This window comes from Zeus faber, assembly GCF_960531495.2.
Source record: "Zeus faber genome assembly, chromosome: 21".
NCBI lineage: Eukaryota > Metazoa > Chordata > Actinopteri > Zeiformes > Zeidae > Zeus > Zeus faber.
The window spans coordinates 15,966,820-15,988,808 of NC_137208.1; the positions used below are offsets into that span (position 1 = coordinate 15,966,820).

General features: G+C 45.2%; 4 protein-coding genes across 4 annotated transcripts; 1 reads left to right on the forward strand and 3 right to left on the reverse strand.

Annotated features, from left to right (window-relative positions):
* The first annotated feature begins 1,152 nt into the window (after window positions 1–1,152).
* bik (BCL2 interacting killer) lies at window positions 1,153–3,963 on the forward strand. Its single transcript, XM_080022741.1, has 6 exons — window positions 1,153–1,192; window positions 1,321–1,349; window positions 2,640–2,742; window positions 2,936–3,088; window positions 3,180–3,276; window positions 3,384–3,963. Exons 3-6 carry the CDS (start codon window positions 2,648–2,650, stop codon window positions 3,498–3,500), a joined length of 462 nt encoding a protein of 153 aa, XP_079878867.1. The 5' UTR covers window positions 1,153–1,192; window positions 1,321–1,349; window positions 2,640–2,647; the 3' UTR covers window positions 3,501–3,963.
* A 56-nt stretch (window positions 3,964–4,019) lies between these two features.
* Window positions 4,020–8,921, reverse strand: mcat (malonyl CoA:ACP acyltransferase (mitochondrial)). Its single transcript, XM_080022566.1, has 5 exons — window positions 8,288–8,921; window positions 7,751–7,838; window positions 7,398–7,615; window positions 5,956–6,093; window positions 4,020–4,937 (listed from the first exon to the last, which is right to left on the reverse strand). Exons 1-5 carry the CDS (start codon window positions 8,702–8,704, stop codon window positions 4,662–4,664), a joined length of 1,137 nt encoding a protein of 378 aa, XP_079878692.1. The 5' UTR covers window positions 8,705–8,921; the 3' UTR covers window positions 4,020–4,661.
* Window positions 8,922–9,784: 863 nt separating this feature from the next.
* def6c (DEF6 guanine nucleotide exchange factor c) lies at window positions 9,785–15,974 on the reverse strand. Its single transcript, XM_080022065.1, has 12 exons — window positions 15,873–15,974; window positions 14,772–14,912; window positions 14,057–14,242; window positions 13,561–13,791; window positions 13,279–13,425; window positions 13,057–13,165; window positions 12,739–12,959; window positions 11,761–11,868; window positions 11,427–11,593; window positions 11,149–11,350; window positions 10,940–11,030; window positions 9,785–10,135 (listed from the first exon to the last, which is right to left on the reverse strand). Exons 1-12 carry the CDS (start codon window positions 15,966–15,968, stop codon window positions 9,930–9,932), a joined length of 1,905 nt encoding a protein of 634 aa, XP_079878191.1. The 5' UTR covers window positions 15,969–15,974; the 3' UTR covers window positions 9,785–9,929.
* A 4,111-nt stretch (window positions 15,975–20,085) lies between these two features.
* On the reverse strand, window positions 20,086–21,171 carry LOC307246647 (tetraspanin-7-like; the record flags this gene model as incomplete). Its single annotated transcript, XM_080022633.1, has 1 exon — window positions 20,086–21,171. The coding sequence occupies one exon, from the start codon at window positions 21,169–21,171 to the stop codon at window positions 20,086–20,088; it is 1,086 nt and encodes a 361-aa protein (XP_079878759.1).
* Window positions 21,172–21,989: the final 818 nt, after the last annotated feature.

Genomic DNA, 21,989 nt, shown 5'->3' on the forward strand with positions numbered 1-21,989 from the left:
ACCGCGCCACATGTTATGTTTGTTTTGTTTTGTTTTGTTTTTATTGGGCGCAAAATACTATTTGTTATTATGTTATTTGTAGTTTGCTTTCATAAGACACAAAATGCAATTTTGGGGGGAAGAAAAAGTAGTAAAATAAATCCTAACGACGGTATGGACTCGGCTCTTCCGGTGAGGTAACCTAGCAACCGAGGACGCAGAGATGCTGTGGATACTATACGAGGGCCGCGGGGAACCGGAAGAGGGATAATGCTGCATTCCACGGGAGCTCTGAAATCGGTCATTCCGAGCCGCGGCTACGGGCGAGGTCTTCTGGCGCGAAATGCCGCTAGAGAGGACCGCTCTAGTTGTTCCAGGCGGGAAGGTCGGAGTTTTCCGAGTTCCGACCTCGATTGAACGCAGCTTGTCGTTTAATTCAAAAAGGAAAAACCTACTTCGCTCAACCGCCGATTCCGCCTGTGATCGCTGTGTTTTTCGAACGACCGATCGTCTAACACGGCTATGTTGTTGTTACGAACATATTCGTCCGCCATTGTTTTAAAAATAATGGTTTTCTAACGATTTGCGTCGGATTCCTTAAATTGACAACAACACCCCAAATACAATAAATAGGTGTTATGCTTGATTTCAGAATTGTATAAATGTGAATACAGCTCTAATGGAAGACGAAGAATAACGGGCGTATCTTCGGCTTTGACTTAAATGAGATTGCTGTGGTTTTTACCATTTTATCCCAATGTGTACAATAAAACTGTAATATAATAATATCATATTGTATATAATATTGTAATAGTATTGCAATACAAGTGTTGTTTGTCCATTGTAGACATAGTTTACACTTACTCATCCATTGTTGTCCTTTATTGTTTACATATTTATTCATCCTGTACAGAATATCCACCTATATTTATATTTACACCCACACCCGCAAAGAACCATACTGCAACTTTCCATTGCCCTTTTCAAGCCCATTGAATTGATCCTGTGCAACACATTCTGCGTATTTTGTCTTTGGTTATTTCAATTCGTTCGACTTTATTCTTGAAGAACGACCGGATTGTGACAGTGATCGTGGCGCTTGGTGGATGTCAACGCGGTTCTCCTGCGGCCAGTGGAATAACACAGCCCGTGGGCGGGGCTCGCACTGTTCCCCGTCAGTCACCGGGGAGCGACCAGATTAAAGGACGCTGCTGTAAGTACTGAAAACTAAACCAAAACTATCAAGGGGCTTTTTTTTTTTTTTTTTTTTTTTTTTTTATAATTATGATTAGTTTTTGCCAAAATAAACTAAAAGATAACCAAATAATGTCTTCCACACAGGGCGGCGTCTACTTTAATCTACGAAGAAGGCAAGTTTTCACTTTCCTTTCATTGGGAATGCACCTGTTTCTTTGTAGTCGCGGCTGGGACGCTGTATTTGATTAAAATAAAAAAATATATTATTATTATTATTATGATGATGATTATTATTATTATTATTGTATTATAGCAAACATAAATACAATATTACAAAAAAAAACTTTTCAGGTTTATTTCTTTATTTTTGGTTTATTGTATGTTACACTTTTTTATGTTTAGTATAACCTTTCTATCCAAATACTGCTGGGGAAAAAAATTATATAGATGTACTTTTCAAGGTGTTCTATGAGTTTCTATTACTACTGTGGGCCTGATCTTCAAAACAACCTTTGTTTGCTTTGGGTAACAAGAATGACTTCATTCCTCTGTTATGACAGACATCATGAAGGCAGCTTGCTGGAGCGATGGCCATTATAACAAACCTAGTTCGAAAGACAAAAACAATATTTACAGTATTGATTGCTTTCTTAATATAGTGTACATTTTCAAGTTAATAGTTCAAATGAACGGACAAGCCACTGCTTTAAATAAACTATTCTGGATTTATATGGCGATTCGGTGAAAAATAAGTAATTATAACACGTTACGGCTTTTATAGTTGACTTGCTTGATGGGCGGGGAGGCCATGGGGCTGATTTGAGTTATGGAAATGGAGAATTTGCATTTAAACTACCTGAGTGTGGAGGCACAGCATAAACAGGTTTACACACATAATCGATCTGTTTTGTAGAAATTGGGCTGGGAATGCCAGGAAAGACATTAAATATTCACCGTGGGGGAGAGAACATAGCAAGATCAGGAAACTGTCTTGGATAATCCCTAATTTTTCATTGGACATTTACCGGACTTCATTCCTGACGAAGTAATGGTAGAGCTTTTGCTCATGACCTACAGTATCGTGTTCACCAACTCATTGGGCGGAATCTAACTGAACATGTTGTTGTTTTTATCTTCCTGGAACCATCTCCCAGGCAACAAAGCGGCCTCCTATCCTGGTCAGGTGACCCAGTGTTTACACAGCTCGTGTACAAGCGTTGGGAACTGTGTAGGGACAACAGGCAAAAGCACACACACGTGCAAACAAACACATGTGCAAACACACACCTGCGGACACAAACCGACACATGCGCGGCGGCGCCCATCTGCAGGCGTACACAAACACTTTGCAATAACAGAGGAATAACTGAGCCCCTGCCGATGAAATCCGAAACAGGTTGTTTACTCCCAGGGATTGAACCCGGGGTTAACTGCCATTAACTACCTGCCGTGTCCCTCCCCAGGGAACAAAATGGTGGAACAAAAGAGACAGCCGAGTCGTGTCATTTGCCTCCAGGCTGGACCTGTTGAGATGGACAGTGCCACGGTGGTTGATGTGAATCTCAGGTACAAACATTCTGATGAAGTCGGGTAACAAAGCATATGGGATGGCTTGGACCAATAACACATGCACCAAGAAGCACACCTCCCCCTAGTCTCTGCGGGTTAATCATTTCCAACGATTAATCGAAATGTTGACACAAGGGTAAATACACGCTCTTATGAAACGTTTAAAAAGGTAATTTTTGCTCCTCCTTAGGATCAATGACAGGGCCGCTCGGGTCATCGGCCGTCAGCTGGCGCTGATCGGAGACCAGTGGGTTCGCGACCGGGCTGTTCTCCAGCCGAACCCCTTTCCGACGCCGCTCCACATTGTGCGACCCGCACAGGCCCTGACCAGAGCCATCTACCGGTAGCACGCCTGTCACTATTACTCACACTGATGCAGGTGCCGCCTATTTGAACGGTCCCGATTTAACATGCTGTGCTCTATTATTTTCCAGGGATATCCGGAATACTTTGGTGGCGGTTCAAAGTCTGTCGGCGACAGCAAAGGCCTGGTTGGCGGCAAACCAGGGAGTTCTCAGCGCCGAGGCCTGGGTGAGAGAAAATTCAAATGTTTTTTTTAATCTAATCGCGCCGAGAACATCCATTACAAATAGCTCTTTTTACATTGATATTGTGAACTCTCTTTTTTTCTTTTACAGGCGTCTAATATCCATCGGCGAAACTGCACTGGCTGGACCACAGGGGTACTGGTGACTGTGGTACTGGCGGCCTTGACAAGCATTTGCACTTCGTTGTGGGTGGAGTGGAAAGGATAAAGGGCCGTGACGCAGGCGGTGCGTGATAAGAGTGAAACTTTGTTAAGTGACCTTTTCATCTGTTTACTTTTGACTTTTTTTTTTTTTTTAATTATAGTTTTTATAGCAATTTAATGAGCGGGGTTGAATCGATTTGTACCACATGGCATGAAACCAGAAATGAAGTAAATTGAAGACCTGATTTTAACACAGCGACTGTAACAGTAAGAGTGTTGAGACCGTACAGTATCACCCGGAAGACGGCGTATGGTGTGTGGTGGCCCTGGCATGCTGGTTCACTGCCATGTTTAAACGTTTTACAGTAGCATACCTGTGTCTAATGACTGGACTGTTGCTGGCCTGCAGTCTTTTGCATGAAGCCTTACTCTGCTACTCCTTTTTTGTCAACAATTGATAGCATAGCCTTTCTTATTTCAAAAGGGAGCTGGACTTTCTGTTTAGAATTTCAAAAACGCTTTTTTATCATGTGATTCAATAAAACTATACAACAAAATACCCCTGTATAATTAATAACGACAAGCTGTTTATTCAGTTGCATTGATATGTGACTGGGTCATGGTCTCAATTTATACACATTCACAGAGAATGTGAAATGCTTAATTTATTATTTATTTATAGTAGTTTAGTTATTTCATTGTTTTTTCTGTGCTTTTCTTATCAAAGAATTCATTAGTGTAACACGTCTGGACAAGAATACATTGTTATGGTCATAACCCTACACTACTGTAACAAAGTAGTACCTCATACGTTTGAATAAATAATACTTTCAAACATAATAGAGTGGGGAGGGAATGTAGTGATGGAGTACACATTTTTGCACTGTCATTGTGCAGTCCATCATTTTACACCGAGCTAAAGTGCATTCACTACCGTAACACCCTTCTTTAAGTGTCCGGACACATTACGGTGATGGACGTTTTGATAAGGAAAACACAGAAAAAAAAAAAAAATGTGTTTAAAAAAAATATCATAGTGAAAAACAACTTTGTGGGTGTGTTTATCAATGTCACCAATGTCTTGGTGGTGGTTCTAAGAGAAAGCCCCGACTATACATCTGGGGCGGGGGGGGGTTTCCAGTTCCGACTGGTCTCGTTCCTGAAGTCCAGTCCCTCCTCCTGTCTCTCATCAGCTCTTCACTGGCTTCTCCGTGGGTCTCTGGTGCTACTGGTCTTCGTAAGCGGTGACGTCCACGTGCGTGTAAGCCTTGAAGGCCTTCATGTTGCATTTCTGCAGCGTGGCGCCCAGCTGCTTCCCCGGTCCCACCTCGTAGGTGTGAGGGAAGCCCTGGCCCTGGGTCCTTTCGTAGATCTCGTGAAGGGTCTGCTCCCACTTGACCGGTGACACCAGCTGCTTCGCCAGCTGCTTGCGTACGTGGCCCTCGTGCATGTAGCGCTTGCCGTCCACGTTGGAATAGACGTTTATCTCGGGGCGACGTATCTGAATGGGCCCATGTGTAAGAGGAGGGGAGAAGTTAGCCTCCGAGAAATGAATCAGCTGTGCAATCTGGGATATAGATCAAAATAAATTAGGCCTACACCTGCTTTGCTGCCTGCTTGCTTGCTGCGCTCCCTCCACCTCCCCTGTATCTGACATATCAGTCAGAAATCTACAATAACAGGCTTTGGGGCTTGTTGTTAGTGCTTCCACAATCACAAATTTTTTGCTGACATTTAATTGCCACACAAATCATTCCAATTAACATATTGCCTTTTGTTTATTTTATGCCGCTATCATAATATAAGCTTAAAATTGTGTGATAATACACATCTGCCTTATGAAGAAGAGGCCTTCACTGACATTGCACATTGGAACATAAAAATCCAGGTAGACAGTTCATTTGCCTCAACCCAACCAATGGAAATGCGCCTGATTCACACTTTGTTGCAACATTTCTAAAAATTGAATGAAAACTTGATTGTGGAATCCAACAATTTTACATTATGATTGCGGCAGTATTTTCTCCCCCTTAAAGCAATTTTTTATCATACAGCACTCCTTTATTCCAAATATAATTCTGTTTTTAAGTTACCTCTTCCGTTAAAGTTGATCATTCCTAGCTTTCATTTTTCTTACTTCTTGCTTGCTTTGACTCCATGCTTCTTGCTTCCATGCACCCTCACTACTGTAATTATACATTTTCATTGGATGGGATTGGGAGGTGATGGAGAATCACCCACATAAGTCTTATTCCGTGGTAAAGCAACGACTTATTAATGACAGGTTTAACCGATAGTCATTTCCTGTACAAGTCATTCAAACAAAAAGCATAGCCTTCCATTATGACGCTTCCTTTGTTCACCCAGTTTCTGGTATATTCATACATGACACCCAGGATTGTAACCACAGATTTTTGGATCAGTAACAAGATGGTCAATGACAATCTGTCATTTGGGGTCGATAGAAGCATTGGGCTTAAATCTCTGCAGGTGATCACACTCTGGCTGGGTAGACGCACCTCTATTTGCCTGAGGACCTCTCTGAGGGGCTCCTGCGCAGACTGCATCAGCTCTGTGTGAAAGGCCCCGCTGACCGGGAGAGCTTTGGTCCTGGCAAAGTGAAGACGGCGGGAGTGCTGCTGGAGGAACTCCAGGGCCTGGGAGAGAGGAAACAGTGCGGTTTACCGACGTCAACGTAAAAAAAACAAGAAGCATAAGCCCTCAGCTGACTTTCCAAGTGCTTTTTAGATTTGCAGTGCAAATTTGAGAGTTCACTAATCACAGTTTGTCACTTGTATTCACCATTATTCCTATTCTTCCTTATTTGAATTGAAGCAGTATCACTATTTGTTTGAACTTGTTTGTAAAGCAAACAAGAACGATAGATAGACAGACAGACAGACAGACAGATAATCATGGCAGCGGATTCATTCAACCCATCCTGCTAGACTGGCATGCCAGTGGACTCCTGCCTTTGTCATAAAGCAGGGGTCAGGAACCTATGGCTCGCGAGCCAATTATGGCTCTTTCGATGACGGTATATGGCTCGCAGACAATTTCGAGCTAAAATTTTTCATCACAATTAACAAGTAATAAATAATTATTCTGTGTCATTTTAAAGTTAAACAGGTAAGAGAAATTACAATGTTGAAAATAAAATTCTAAACATAAATGTGGTGGACAAAGGGGGGTAGTCAAGCACAGGCTGTGGTCCACAGAAAGACTCCGGGGAGCCTTTAGATTAGTTTTATTGTTCATTTTAATATGCGGCACGCAGGCCACAATTATATATATCACTGAGGATTATTATAATAATTGTGGATAATAATGATCCTCTTGGGCGCAGGAGGAGTGGCGTTCCACTGCTGGGCTGCTTACAAGCCCATGCGCCGATCCCCTCTGTAAGACAGACAAACATTGAGAGAACTCCCTGCCTCGAGTTGGACCAATCAGCTGAACACAAGTTTTAAAACTTGGAAAGAGCTTCCCATCACATACCAGACAATGCAGCGTGTGAGTATTGCCGTATTGACCATGTTTGGCTCTACATACGCATGTGAGCAGACTTTCTCACATGTGAGAAACATTAAGAGCAACCTACGCTCATGTTTAACTGATGGAAGCCTTAACGCAGCATGAAACTTAACCTCACTACATATGAACCAGACTACAAGGCCATCAGCAAAACCATGCAGCACCAGAAGTCGCATTGATGGTAAAAGGTATTTCATTTATTATTGGTTAGATACAGTATAACAAAAATATTAAGAAGAATAAAGAGAAATGTTTTTGACATTTTTAAGGCTTTTTAAATGTATGCCTTACTTAAAAAAATGCACGCATTAAGTTGAATTAAATTTGATTAAATATTACTTGGCTCACAAGGAAATACATTTAGAAATATTTGGTTTTTATGGCTATCCCAGCCAAAAAGGTTCCCGACCCCTGTCATAAAGGATACCTGCTGGTGACCTGCCATGACCCTGCCATCGGGGAACAGGTAGTTGGCCACGCTGCAGACCGGCTCCTGCACGCCCAGGCTCTTGCAGTGTTCCTTGGCCTGCAAACAGGCATATTTGTACTTGGCCTGCGGTCGACCCATCACCGACAGCATCCCGCTGGGAACCAGCTCGGACGCCTTCTGCATGGCCTCAGCTCGCACCTTCACTGCGTAGAGAGCTAAGGGACAAAAGCACAAATGGTTTGTTTTTTTTGTCACAAAGGTGTTTTGTTTTTGTTTTTTTAATATTGCGGATTCGTTGTCTATTCTTAAAGTCAAGCTTTACAACACAGAAGCTTTATTTTCATGCTTGCCTTCTGCGAAGCCTATGGCACCAGAAAAGACGAGGGCAGCAAATTCTCCCACGCTGAACCCTGCAGCCGCAACGCACGCCTCAATGGCCTGCGGAGAGAAAAATGTAGGGCTGCTTCAAGGGTAAACCACGGCACACCACGGTAAAACAGCAAAGGGCAGACTCAAGGGTTTACAGTTTCAAAAAGCTGAATGATTTTTTTGGGGTCCGTGTGAGGGATTGTCAATTTGACATTAAACACTGGCCACAGAGCAAGTCCATAAATATCAGAGCTATAAAAAGCATCTTTGCAGCTTATGCCTCGCAGACCCATGGACTTTCACTTCAAGATCTTTTGATTCAAATGGGCAGGAATCTTGTGATCACACCCAGAAGCTCCTATAGTGTGTGTGAACCCCTAGTGTATACAAAAAAAAAACAAGTGTGGTGACCGGTAATCTGGTGTATCGCTGGCATTAGCCAACTCTAAAAGACATCTGTACTATACATTGCTTTTTTTGTTTGTTTTTTGCTCTTCTACTACCAAACGGATGAATACCTCGGGGTTGACATGGTTCAGTCTCTCCACGGCTGCCAGGGAGGTGACAAAAACAGCGGGCTGGCAGTGAACGGTCTTCATCAGCTCTTCCTCGGGGCCGTTCAGGCAGAGAGACAGCAGGTCGTATCCCAGGATCTTCTCGGCGGCGGAGAACATCTCTTTGGCGTTTCCATATTTCAGAAGACCGCGACCCATGCCCACAAACTGGCTGCCCTGTCCGGGGAAGAGGATCACCGAGCACTCACTGGGGGCTCTTTTGGGGATCTTGTCCTCCGCTGTGGGCTCATTCTCCGGGAGTGGGCCGCTGGTTGGAGCCGGAGCAGGGGGAGATCCATCCTGAGAGCCGGGGTGTTTGGATGAAAGCCGCCTGCACAGGGTGCAAAGCGGCCCGACCTTTCCTCTGGAGGGGAGTCTCATGTTAAAAGCAAACTAACCCAAACACCTGTTACTGCTAGTGAAAAACCGACGAATAAAGTCCAAAAAGACAGGGGGTCATGTCTTCACGACACGTCAGACATATTATCCAAAATAACACACCGCGTGTACGGTCATGACTCATCGGGGGGAAAAAAAAAAACCTTTATTGCTTTATTTTTAAGGAGAAAACGCTCAGCGTGGGACACTCCTAGGACGGCGCCATGTTGTTCTTGGGTCAGGACTGTTATTTACCTCCGGGTCGCAGCGGCTCGCACGGGATTTTGCGCCTATTTCCGGTCGGCGTAGGTATTACATAAGCAACTGAGTCAAATCCATTTCCATCCAGTTCCATTTAATGCATTTTTAAGACCCTTTGTAGAACGAGTTTTAAGGAAATGTGACTAATTTTTGGACAGGTCATCTCTATCATTCAATAAAATAAAACGGGCAAATGTTTTTATTAAGGTAAGTACTAGGTAATGAGAGAGGTTATGAACGAATTAATTCTATTATATAATTATAGAACCCAGAATCGCGATTGGACATTTCACCGCATATATGAATGACCGTATGCATATGTATGTGACGAATAATCTCTTGAACTTGAACTTGAACGGGAATGATTCTATGACCTGCGATCATAACAGTTTCCTTGAAATGAGATAGTACCGTGAGTGTTTCATCGATACCTCCATAACTCTAACCGCGACTTTTCTTTGCACAGAGCTCTGGACGGGTACGTTCGAGGATTCGGGGTGGATTTCTATCTACGGGTAAATATGACGTATGAAGGATAAGAAGGGTGGGGTTCACCCAGAAGGGGAGCATTCAAACCTGAGACCATTCGATGACTTTTGAGATCTTCTATTTGTAAAACTGAACTGACATTGCCATGGTCTTTAAGGACGTGCGGACTCTGTCATTCGGACTGATGAACGTCAATGGGAATGGTTTGACTGGGACTCAAATAAAAGGTGAAGACCCTTTAAATTAATTTACAATACAGTTATTTATAATAGTAACCAATAATCAAAGAGACAGCACAACATATATCAACAACACAGAAACTTTATCGTACAAAATTGTAAATAGTCAGTATTCAAATCGGCTTGAACATGACGGTACGCCGCAATAAAGTTTTCAAGTCCAGTATAAATAAAATAGAATTTCATTGCTCATCTCTGGACCTTTTTGTTATTTAAAAACCCGGGGAGACGTTCCGCGATCAGCTCTGTCCATTCGGCGTGGTGTGGGCGGCGTCCGACTCGTCGGAGAGGCTCACAGCCTCCACTTGTCCCTCGAGTATCTCGGCATCTGGTGGCGACGGGTTGTCCAGACCGGCCCTGGTCTTCACCTTGGTGATGAACTCGTTACTGGCCAGCGCCCCTTTTTTCTTCGGGCATTTTGACGACAGCTGATGTTCCAATCGGTCTGTAAAAGAAGAAGCGACAAAAAAAAAAATCCAAAAAATAAATGGGACGGTTTCGCGGACGCAGATTAGGCCTAATGTTGGACTAAATCACACTTTTAATCTGGACTAACTGAAATGGTCTTGGTTTAAAATAGTCACAGACTTGCCCTAGTCTTAGTTTAAAAAATCTGATTAGAGCTTATGTAGATCTAAGTGAAGGCTTCAATTAAACCTGGCCAAGGGGAGGTTTATCTTTGGATGAATGGATGTTGCCTCCAGGTCGACCAGGTTGATATGGACTAAGACCAGCACCAAGACCTGGAAGAAGGATCTGACTAGTCCTTCTTTACCTTTGTCTAGGACTTCCTAGTCTCAAACGTACTAATTGTAAATTAAGCAACGTCTCGGAAAGGACCTTTTAAATTCTGTATTAATTCAAGTAGGATGATCTTAGTCTTGATTGAGATTAAACACTGTCAAAAAAACGCCCCATTGAGTTTATTTAACTGTTAATCCTCAATCTAAATCATTAAGGAAATATGCATACCCTTGTCATTTGTATTTCTGGTTGTAACTTTTTTTTTTCCACTGGATGGATATAAATAACATATTGTAATACCTAAAGGGATAAGGATTCAGTCACTTGCTTCAGGAATCAGGTAAACAAGTTTTAGAATTTCCGTGTCCCCCAGCCACATTAATATTGCATATTATTTCTACATATTTTTTTGACTTGCACTGTTCCATCAACTGCTGCTGCGCCGTATCTTATCTTATTTCTCCCTCCCCCAGTCGAGTTGACCCAGAAAGAGGCCAAGCTGTACCTGCAGGATTGATGGGCGACATCAGGCGGTTGAGCTGGACATTCCAGTGGCGTACGTGTTGGCTGGCGTTCCTCAGCCGCTCCTGGATCTCCTGCAGGCACCGGGCGAGGGAGAGAGAACAACAGAACGTTTATTGTCAGAGCGATTCAATATTCAAAAAGCTGCATGCATGTCACAGAGTCACACAAAACATCCGCGTTCTCACTGACCTCCAGGTGCTGGTGGCTCCTCTGGCGCGAGGCCCGCAGGTCCTGGAGCTCCTGAGAGGCACAGTGGAGAGCGGACGGGGCGTGGCCCTCCTCCAGGCCTCCGTCGGCATCCTCCTTGACGGGGCTGATGCTCCTCAGGGCCCTCTGCTGCTCCTTGAGGAGCTGGCACTGCTCCGTCTTCTCCTCTTCAGCCCGGAGCAACCTAGAGAAGGGCAGGAGGGGATAATGACGACCGTGCACATTTCTCCGTGTGTCAGCGTGGAGGCGTCTGCCGTTACCTCTCCAGCTCCTGCCCGGCCCTCTCCTGCTCCTGATGAGCCTGGATCTCCATCTTGAGGGCCGCCTCCAGTTTCCGCTGGGTCATCTCCAGCTCCTGGATCCTCTTCTTCTGCATCTCGGCCTCCCTCTCCTTCTCCTCCATCTCCACCTGCATGCTTTCCCTCAACTGCAGGGGCGCGCGGCACAGGGGAAAAAGTTGGTGAGGCAAATGTTTATTTTTCTCCGCCAGAAAAGTAGACGGGGCAATTTCAACGGTGAAAACGCCGCGAAAGTACGTCACCGCCTTTGATTCCAACGTGTTGGTTTTTTTTTACACCGCGGGCTCCTCCTCACCGTCTCTGCCTCCTTCAGCTGTCTCTCCAACTCCTTCTGCACGTCTCGCTGTCTTTTTCTCTCTCGTTCCTCAGCCTCCCTTCGCCGGGTTTCAAGTTCGCGCGCATGCTGCGTACAATTGGAAAAAAAACTTACAGTACGCTCACATTTTAACGTATTGTATATCAGACACACAAGGTCTCAATAAACCATGAACACGTGGACAATAACAACTGTGTGCTCCGCGAACAAAGGTCAGTTAACGATATTTCAATGGGATTATGACAATATAATAGGATATTTACTTGGAAAAAATATTCTTCTTTAGGGATGTGGGTTGGTTTGTTTTTAATTTCTTGAAACATGAAGTACTGCTAACAAGGTAAAATAAATAAAAGCCAAATTCTATAACATAACTTATCTTATCTGTCTCAAGCTCTACCCTGTATTTTATGCTGCAACCTGCATTGAGACCATCACCAACAAAATGCAACTGACTTTTCCATTTAGACGCCGTCCCCGTCGGCCCAAAACAGCATTTATGTCAACACGGGTGTGAATGCTGCAATGCAGGACATATTTTGGTCCACGATTACATCTCCGACTTGCGGCCTTTGCTGCCAATGGATTTCCTCTTCCCCCCACAAACAGGAAGAGGTTCCGTCATTCCATCGCTACCCATTAATTTTTCCACCACTGTCGAGTCAAAAACGTGTGTATTCCCGCAAACAACGAACGGTGATCATACACACTCTATTATAGCTTCACATTACCTACAAATCAACCCCAAATGATCTCTGAGCATGGGTTGCCTGAAAACCATGCACGCCACTGCCCAAATGGCGGTCGCTGATTCCTGGTTTGCATTTCCTGTCGGACCCTTCCCCCTCGCGGGGCCGACCCGGTGGTAATCAGTGGTTATTGAGTCGGTGTGGGCCACAAGACAATTTCTCCTTTTGTGCACATTATCTATCTATCCACCCCCACCCCCACCCCCACCTGTATGATACTCTCTATCTGCTGGTCCTGTCGCTCCTTCTCTTTGTCCATCTCCTGGAAGGTCAAATCATCCGACTGGCTGCTGCGGCTGCTGTGGCTGCTCTGGTTGCTGAGGCTGCGCTCCCGCTGGCTGTGCTCCCGCTGAACGCGCCTTTTGAGCTTCAGCTCTTTGTGCAGACAGGACTCTCCCTCGCTCAGAAGACGGAGGGCTGTCTGAATGGCTGGACACACACAACACACATCGTAAATGCACCATTACCCAAATACACATGATAAAGTGATCCTGACACACACACACACACACACACTACAACACACCTTGAGTCCACTCCACTTTCTGCCGCTGGTCAGAGGCACTCATCTCGTAGGTCTTATTATGTGTTTTCACACAGAGCAGGCAGCGCTTCCCCTCCCTGTCCGGGATGGCCTAGGCCGGGGAAGACAGCCGGGGAAGACAGCAGAGATGGTCAGTCGAGCCGGTTTCGGGGCGTTGGTGCATGCGTCGATACATTCACCCCTGTTACACCTCAACTCACTCACCTCTATGACACAGTTCTTGTTCAGCAAGATCTCCCCCCGCTTGTCCTTGAGGTCCTCGCTGACGTAATAGGCCACGGCGGAGGGTTTCAGTACAAACCACCGCTCGGTCCAGTTCCTACGCATGTGGCCTTTCTTCCACATATAACCCTGCGGGGCGAGCCGGGCACACCAACAACAGAGCCAAACGACGCGGAGAGAAGGGGAGAGGTTGAGGTTGGAGAGAGGAAAGTGAGGAACAAACCAAACATGGAGCCACACAGGGACCTAAAAAAGGGTCCTCACCCTCTTCAGCACACCGTGATACATCTCCAGGAAGACCTCGTCCACGGCCAGGCTGAAGGCCTCGGCGCTGGTGACCCTCAGCAGACGGCCAGCGGCCATGTGCTCCAGGAACGCCCATACGGACACACCCTCCTCCTGCACTGAAGCATCATGGGACAGCAGGTCTTCAAAGGGCCTCCCGTCCCACTCCTGGCTCATGGCCGAGGAGATCTTCTTCAGGAGGTACTCAACCTAGATCCAGATAATCATGTTACCATATTGCAAGAGCATGCCAGAGAATGATCCAATGAAGATAGAAGCTAAGTCCGCTGTGGTCTACGCCCCGCAGGAATTCAAAATTAGACCGAGCGGAGGAAGCACGCAGACAGGAAGTACCTCATCAACTGCGGAGCTCGGTGGAGTCTTTATCTTTCGCCAAGGAATGTAAACGGCTTTGCAAACGTCCAACGCTAAAAGGTCAAGAGCTACACGTCCCCAACGTCTCGCTCCCACGTACCTCCTCCGGGATCATGACCAGCGGGTAGCGGTCCTCGGACAGCAGGTTGAACAGGCAGAACAGCTTGAAACAGTCTCGCTCGCACAGCGGCAGCGCCCCCTCTGGCACGCCCCGGTAGTTCTTCTTCATGGTCATCGTCCAGCAAAGGTCGTCAAACTTTTCTTTGCTGAACGTGCCGTCTTTGACCTAAGACGACAAAAACATGGCCATTCCAGTAAATACGGGCATATTCTCCATTTAATTAGGTTTGAAAGCAATGATATCAATGATAAAGAGACCACAGGAAATTCAATTCCATAACTTGTATTTGGACCTAACGAGGGTCTAATGGACAGATAATCTTGAAGTTAATTCAAAGTTTAAGATGAGTTCTCCTATCTAGTAGTACCTATTATGTGTCAAACAAGCAGAAAATTTAGCAGCTTTAATATCTGCCACGCTTGTATGGGAGACATTCTGACACACATCACCCTATCTTAACCACTTATTGGACCAATATCCAGTACCTTCATCGGTATCCGTCTATCCCTACTTTGGACCAAGGATTTCTACTATTACTGTCCAAATCCTTGGTTTTATTTTTGGCTTACTGATGACGATTTACATATTGAAAAATAGCACACAACGTCCCGATCAAATACTTGATGTACTGGGTCCATCAGTTACAGTACATGCAGACTTGTTTATTATTTGGACTTCTTACTGGTCCCATTACCTTATCCAGTATGTATTTGTTAAGGTAGGGCATGTAGCCATGATTTGACACCGGTCCGTCGTCGTCATCCTGGAAATGCTCTTCGAGAGCCACGGGGTCATGTGGGATGTTCAGCACCGTGTACAGGTTGTGGGAGAGTACCTGGCATCGACAAAAACACCAGAAAGACATGGTGGCGTGGTAAATGATTCACGGCCAATTGGACTTTTTAACTTTTACACACACAGAGACAGACACACACACACACACACACACACGCACACACACACTTTATAGGGTCATCTAGAAAAACCTTTCAGCCTTTTTGGATTATGATGACACTGGGGTCCTGACTATGCATGTGTGTTAAAGCGCACAAACACACGCACACACACACACACACACACACACACACACACACACACACACACACACACACACACACACACACACACACACACACACCTTATAGAGTCATTTAGAAAAACCTTTAAGCCTTTTTGGATTATGAGGACACTGGGGTCCTGACGATGCATGCGTGTTAAAGCGCACAAACACACGCACACACACACACACACACACACACACACACACACACACACACACACACACACACACACACACACACACACCTGATAGCCACCAGGTGAGCGTGTCAAGACAGATGTCTGCTATTTCCTCAGATTCTTCCTAGTAAGACATGTAGGCACTGGCCACAAGGCCACAGCCGTCAGAAAATAACACTGGTTAAAAAGTGGAAACATCACATGACTGTTTGTTTCAGTAAAATTACATAAGGGGTTAAGCTGCCGTGCCAGGTAGGCACAGGTTGGACTTTGAACTATGATGTGAGTGCCTGGTCTTTAACTCTATTCCAATACAAGTAAGACCCTAGAAGTCGACGCCTTTTTGAAAAACCTCCAAAAATACCCATTATGGTCCTGCAGACACAACATCCAGTTTACTACAACGAACAACACGGGCTACACCTTTCTTCCTTTTATTTTATTTTTTCAAATCTCTCTCAAAACAGCCAATAGCGATTCTCTCTCTTTTTTTGGGGGGGGGGGGGGGGGGGGTCAATTTCAAAGACCCCCGGGACAGCCCAAACTCCAACCTTACCTTCAGCTGCGACTTGGACACTTTTCCGCACTTCTCCACGTCCAGCGACGTGAAGGCATACCAGATGGACTTGAGGAGCTCGGATTTCAGGTCCATCCTGGAGTCTCGTTACTGGGTCGGAGGCAGATGAAACTACAATCCCATGGCGGATCCCCCCCCCCCCCCCCCCCGCGCCCGCAGCACGCACCGAGCGAACAGAACGCGGAATGCAGGAGAATCGGGCAGAAAGGACCGACAGCGCGGAGTCAGTGCGGAGGGCAGAGATAAAGAGGCGGAGTGGACTCCAAGCCCGGATTACTGCTGCTACCTACCGTGCCAGAAATGACTTCTCATGTGATTCAGACTCAGATGATTGAACAACAACAAGAATGAGAATAATAACAATGATAATAATAATCGAAACATACAAAAATATGAACAAAATAATATACAATACTAAATAATAACAATAACAATGATAATAATAATAATGACAGTGATAATAATCGAAACACACAAAAATAGAAACAAAAGAACATATAATAAATAATAATAACAATAACAATATCATCATAATCATAATCATAATCATAATAAAAACAATAATAATAACAACAATGATAATAATAATCGAAACATACAAAAATATAAATAAAATAATATCTATAGAATCTATAGAGTATCTATAATAATTTATAATAACAATGATAATAATAATTATCATAATAATAATAATAGTCATAATAATCCAAAAAATATATATAAAATAATAAATTAACAATATCAAAATATATTTCTTTTATACAACCCGACAAGAGGACAATTCACTTTTCAGACACATAATGATTCATTCTCTGGATTAGGTTGTTCACAAATTGAGCCAATTAGAGGCTACATGCAGGAGGTAGTTCCAATTTTATCAGGCAATTATGAGCGCACAGCCAAATCAATTGTGGGCCAAACAATAGTGAAACCAGCTCTAAGGACAATTTATATATTTGATAGATTTCACATTTGCATCCTCTGTTGTGTGACCGAAAAAGGTAGAAAAACACAATTGTAAATCAAAGCAAACCATTACAGTACGGGGAAAGGGCACGCCTTAATCTTGATAACCGTAATCATAATAAAATTGACGTGAAATGCCTCTTTAAACTGATGTTTCCCACTGTTTAAATGTGGTGTCTTCCTGTCACGCGAGGGTATTACGGCCCTTCTGAAGATGGAAATAGTAAAAGCGTATGGAGTACAGACAAATGAAGTTAAATCAGGACGTGTCGTCAGCCGGCGTCCCTTGTTACGGTTTAATGTAGGCTAATCAATACCATAATTAGGTCACACAAATGGTAGGCCTAGTTACTGTGCATTGGCCGATGCTCTACTTCCATTGATCCAGCGATACACACCTCAGTGCACAGCAGCCGGGAATCCCATACACATGTTGGAACAAAAACATCCAGGATGATTTTGTTTATAAGATTCACAAGATAACCGGTTCACCGGTACTGGCCTTATACTGCATGAGGGTTGTTGTGTCGCTTGTTACCCAGGTGTGATCTACTGTATCTCTATGGGTGGGTATGTCTGGGTCAGCCCTGCAGTGGTTCTCCTCCTACCTCTCTGACAGGAGTTTCACAGTCTCTGTTGCCAGCTTTGCCTCCTCATCTGAATCGCTGTATCGCGGTGGTGTGGTGTGCCCCAAGGTTCAGTCCTTGGTTCCATTCTGTTCACCTTGTATATGCTTTCCCTTGGACAGTTAATAAGCCACTATCATATAGGTATCTTCTATAACTGCGACACAGATGATATTCTCTACCATATTCTACTTAATTGTCAGTTTTAAATAACTGCCTAAACACTTTTGAGAAAAAAAAAATTGATGGCAGATAATTTCTGACAGCGAAATGCAGACAAAACAGCGATCCTTACCTCTGCCCCTCCTAGTCTTGTCCCTAAGATTAGGGATGGTCTTGGGTCTCTTACCTCGTCGGTTAAATCCTCCGTAAGAAATCTAGGTGTCACTATGGACCAGGCTCTGACTCAGGACCAACATGTCAAGTATTTGACTCACTCTTGTTTTTTCCAGCTGGGAAACATTGCTAAGCTCAGGCCCATTGTGTCTCAAGCGGAGATGGAAATTTTAATTCATGCTTTTGTATCATCCCATCTTGACGACTGTAACTTCCTTTTCACCAGCCTCAGCAAATGTCCCTGGATCATTTACAAGTGGTCCAAAATGCTGCTGCTAAACTCTTGACCAGGTCCTCCAAAAGGTCTCATGTGAGACCGATTGATTGCTCTCCACTGGCTCCCCATCAAAATTTAGAATCCTGTTTAAAGTTGTTGTGATCACCTATAGAGCTCTGCATGGTCAAGCACCTGCTCACATTAGCGATCTACTGCAGCCCCATGTCACCAGCAGGTCTCTGAGGTTCTCTGATCAGGGTTGGCTGGTTGCTCCTCCATCGAGACTTGAACTCTGAAGGAGACCGCGCTTTAGAGGTTGCGGCTCCTTAACTATGGAACTCTCTCCCTCTGGACTTAATGTCTATTTCAATTTTATTTCTGTTTTTATTGTGTTTTATGTATGTAGGTATGTATGTATGTATGTATGTATGTATGTATGTATATGTCTGTCTGTCTGTCTGTCTGTCTGTCTGTCTGTATATATGTTTATGATTACTTCCTCTGTGAAGCACTTTGTGACATCCCAGCACTCCAAAGGTGCTATATAAATCAAGTTACTTAGTTACTTACTGAATGACGCCTGTCCCAGGTGGTATCTCGAGCTGCAGAGAATTCGGCAAACCTCCATTGTGGCCTCTCATAAAGTGAAATAATTTATTGCAGTTGATTTTTCTAGTAACCGAAACCATGACAGGACCTTTGTACCGATGCAGCCAACTAGAATGGCCAGCTGGTCCTTGACAGGCAAGTGACAGGTCCCTGCTTATATGAATGGAATGAATGGATATATCCGGCCGGCAGCCGGCTGGGGGCGGCCATTCTGAGAGGCTGGTACTTGTACCAGCCACCTGTCTGGTTGTGGAGCAAAGTTTGTTTCCAATGGAATCCCAAAATCCATACGTTAGGCCATCGAACATTTCAATCTGTCTGGATAATACTTTGGCGTCGGGGCGACGCGGGAGGTTACCACCTGGTTCTCATTTACCAGCATGCCTCAGGGCTGCTTATGTTCTTGTTCACAATATCATTAAACAAAACATTATAATCACATTATCAAGCAACAAGGCAACAAGGGCAGCTTTTTATTTCAGAACACGACAAAGGCTTACGTATGTGGCATGTATGTGCTTACTAGGCAAACCCAATATACAAACTTGAAATTCCTATTCCAGTACCCACGCACTGTCATCTTCCTGAATGAGAGATGGAGTTCCGTGTTTACTGTTGATTAGACACTGTCCATCTGTTTCGGTCATGCTCCTCCCCACTGCTGGCGATTGTTGGGATTGATTATACACATTAGGGATCCGGGCAACATTTCACAAGCACAACACAATTACAGGAGCGATAAAAATGTCAGATCATTCACAGGGAAGGTGAGATATACTGCACGATATGTGATGATGAATATGATTATAATCATTATAAGGGGGGGGGGGGCAACATCAATTGAACACCCTGTCCCAACACAACATTGTATCAATCCAGTGCACAGCCTGACTTTTACACTAGACCCTTGAGAACATGAAATTTAAATTGAAAAATGGATAAAAATTTGACAAACATGATGGATAGCTGAATGCCCATAATAGGCGGAGGTACATGTTTTCATTTTAGGGACATAATCACTTGAGGCATATCATACTGTACATCTATAATTTGGGTGGATTAAGAAATGTACAATAAATAATCAATAATAAATAAAAAATAATTCTAGCTTTTCACACATTGCAACGAAAGAAGCAAAGATAGTATAACAATACATATTGGGGAAACTCTTCTCTCGTGCAAAACCGTGCATACCGCGAAAACAAAAAAGGTCATTGTCAGCTCTAGAAAGGAGCTCAAAAAGCTGAACATTTTCATAAAAAAATGAAAAATTTGATGTAAGGGTGGAGTGAAAACAGCCCATTGAAGAATCCATGGGCCATTTTTCTTACATTCTACTTTCCCGGGAAGGCATTAGAAAGCATCATCAAGTTGAAATGCTTACAACCTCCAAGCTGCTTGATCCCTGGTGTGGGCTTTCTCATTTTCTCACTGGATGCTAGAGAGGCGCTGCGGGTCCATGGTGTCTTGGTGCCAGTCTGTTGGCCAGCAGGCAAGCCAAAGCGATGCCTCCGATCTGGGCAAAGGCCAACCCTAGCACAGTGGCGGCGATGTGGAAGACGTTGTCGTTGACAAAGCTGAACACTTTCCGGAAGCAGCCGTGGGGATGGATGCCCACAGCCTCAGCTCCGTCCATGCCTTCTGGGGAAATGCGGCGGTTCCTGCAGCCCTTGCGCCTCACGCAGCAGCTGTCTGGCAGAGACGATGTGGTTTCGTTCCCCGCGAGCGAGAGGGCCGGGTCCTGCGTCGCCCGGTCAGAGGTCAGCCAGTCGCGCCAGCCTTCGGCCCCACAACACTCCAGGGCCCTCTGCAGGCTGTCCAGGGCATCGGCTCGGCCTTCGTCATCCTCGTAACCGGCCACAGCTCGCTGCAGTCCGCTGCGAAACCCTCCGGCAATGTCTTCGTGATAGAAAAGCCCGGAGAGCCCGGCGGCCAAGCCAGCTATCAGTGTGGCCAGTTGAAAGAATCCATATGCCCTGAGCACCCCAGGCAGGTTGGCGGCCACACCCAGGCACCCCAGGAATCCCCAGGCAGTCACGGCGGCCCCAGTGGACAGCAGGATGAGTGGGGCGTTGGGATAACGGTTGGCGGACAACAGCATGTAATCAGCCAACGAGACCTGCGCCCACACACCGAGGCTGAAGATGGCCAAGCCAGCTGCCCAGAAGAGGCAGCTGAAGACCAGGAGGCCCACACGGAGGAGATGCATGACGCCCACTGGCCGACAGCAGGGCGGGGCAGCGCCTGCCCGTTGGAGAGCAGGGGGCGCCAGAGAGGCCTCTGAGCACATGGACGAGGAGAGACGTTGGTGCTGCTGGAGATGCTCCTGCTGCTCCTGGTAGGGCAGGAGCAGGTACCCGGGGATGGCAGAGTGTCGCCGCGGAACGGGAGGAGGAGTGAGGAGGTCCAGCCCCCTGGGAGAGGACAGTCTCCGGACTGCGAGCTGCTCAAGTTCTGAGTCCAGATCTTGTCTCGAGGGACTCAGCCGAGGTGGCAGGGAGTCGCACAGCAGTGCAGAGCCCATGGTGCTGGTGCCAGTTTTTATTCACTTCCCTCCCTCTATCTCTTTCCTTCCTTCTTTCTCTATTAATGCACCCTCCCTCTTTCGTTCTACCGCAACACACAACAGCCGCCCTGCCGTTATGGTTCTTTATGACCCGTTGTTAATCTGCCACCAACACCCCTGCGCAGACGGCCCCGTAAATCTCACCGATGGGTGTCGCGTTGTGGCGTTATCTGCATCCGCAGCCCTGTTTATTTCCACCTTATTTATCTGTTAATTTTCGGACATTCCTTCCAGCTGCACAGTCACTAATATGCCAGATAACCGCACCGAGAGCTGCATCCCTGCACTGGCCAGCTTAACGTTGTCCCTCTCCCTGACCAGGTCTCTGATGGACTGAGAAGCCACGCACAGTCGCACACCCTCTCTCGGTGTGGAGGAGAGACTGATTTGGATTTGAACTGAGGTCCATTTGAGGTGTCAGAAAATTACTAGTGGCGATATTATTGGTCCTTCCTATATTTTCTCCACAGATGTGGATACATTTATGTTTTAAGCAGGTAGAAATGCTTTTGTGGCTGGAAATTGATAAAATATTCAATGTCCAGGTTTCTAATCCGTTTTACAGCATTATATTCCCTATAATATCTCACTGAACACTTTATTAGGAACACCTGTACACCTACTTATTCATGGTCTAATCTAATCTAATCAGCCGTGGCAGCAGTGCAATGCAAATAATCATGCAGATTCCGGTCAGCAGCTTCGGTTAATGTTCACATCAACCTGAACTTGAACTTGAACCATCAGAATGGGGGAAAAAACTGTGATTTCAGTGT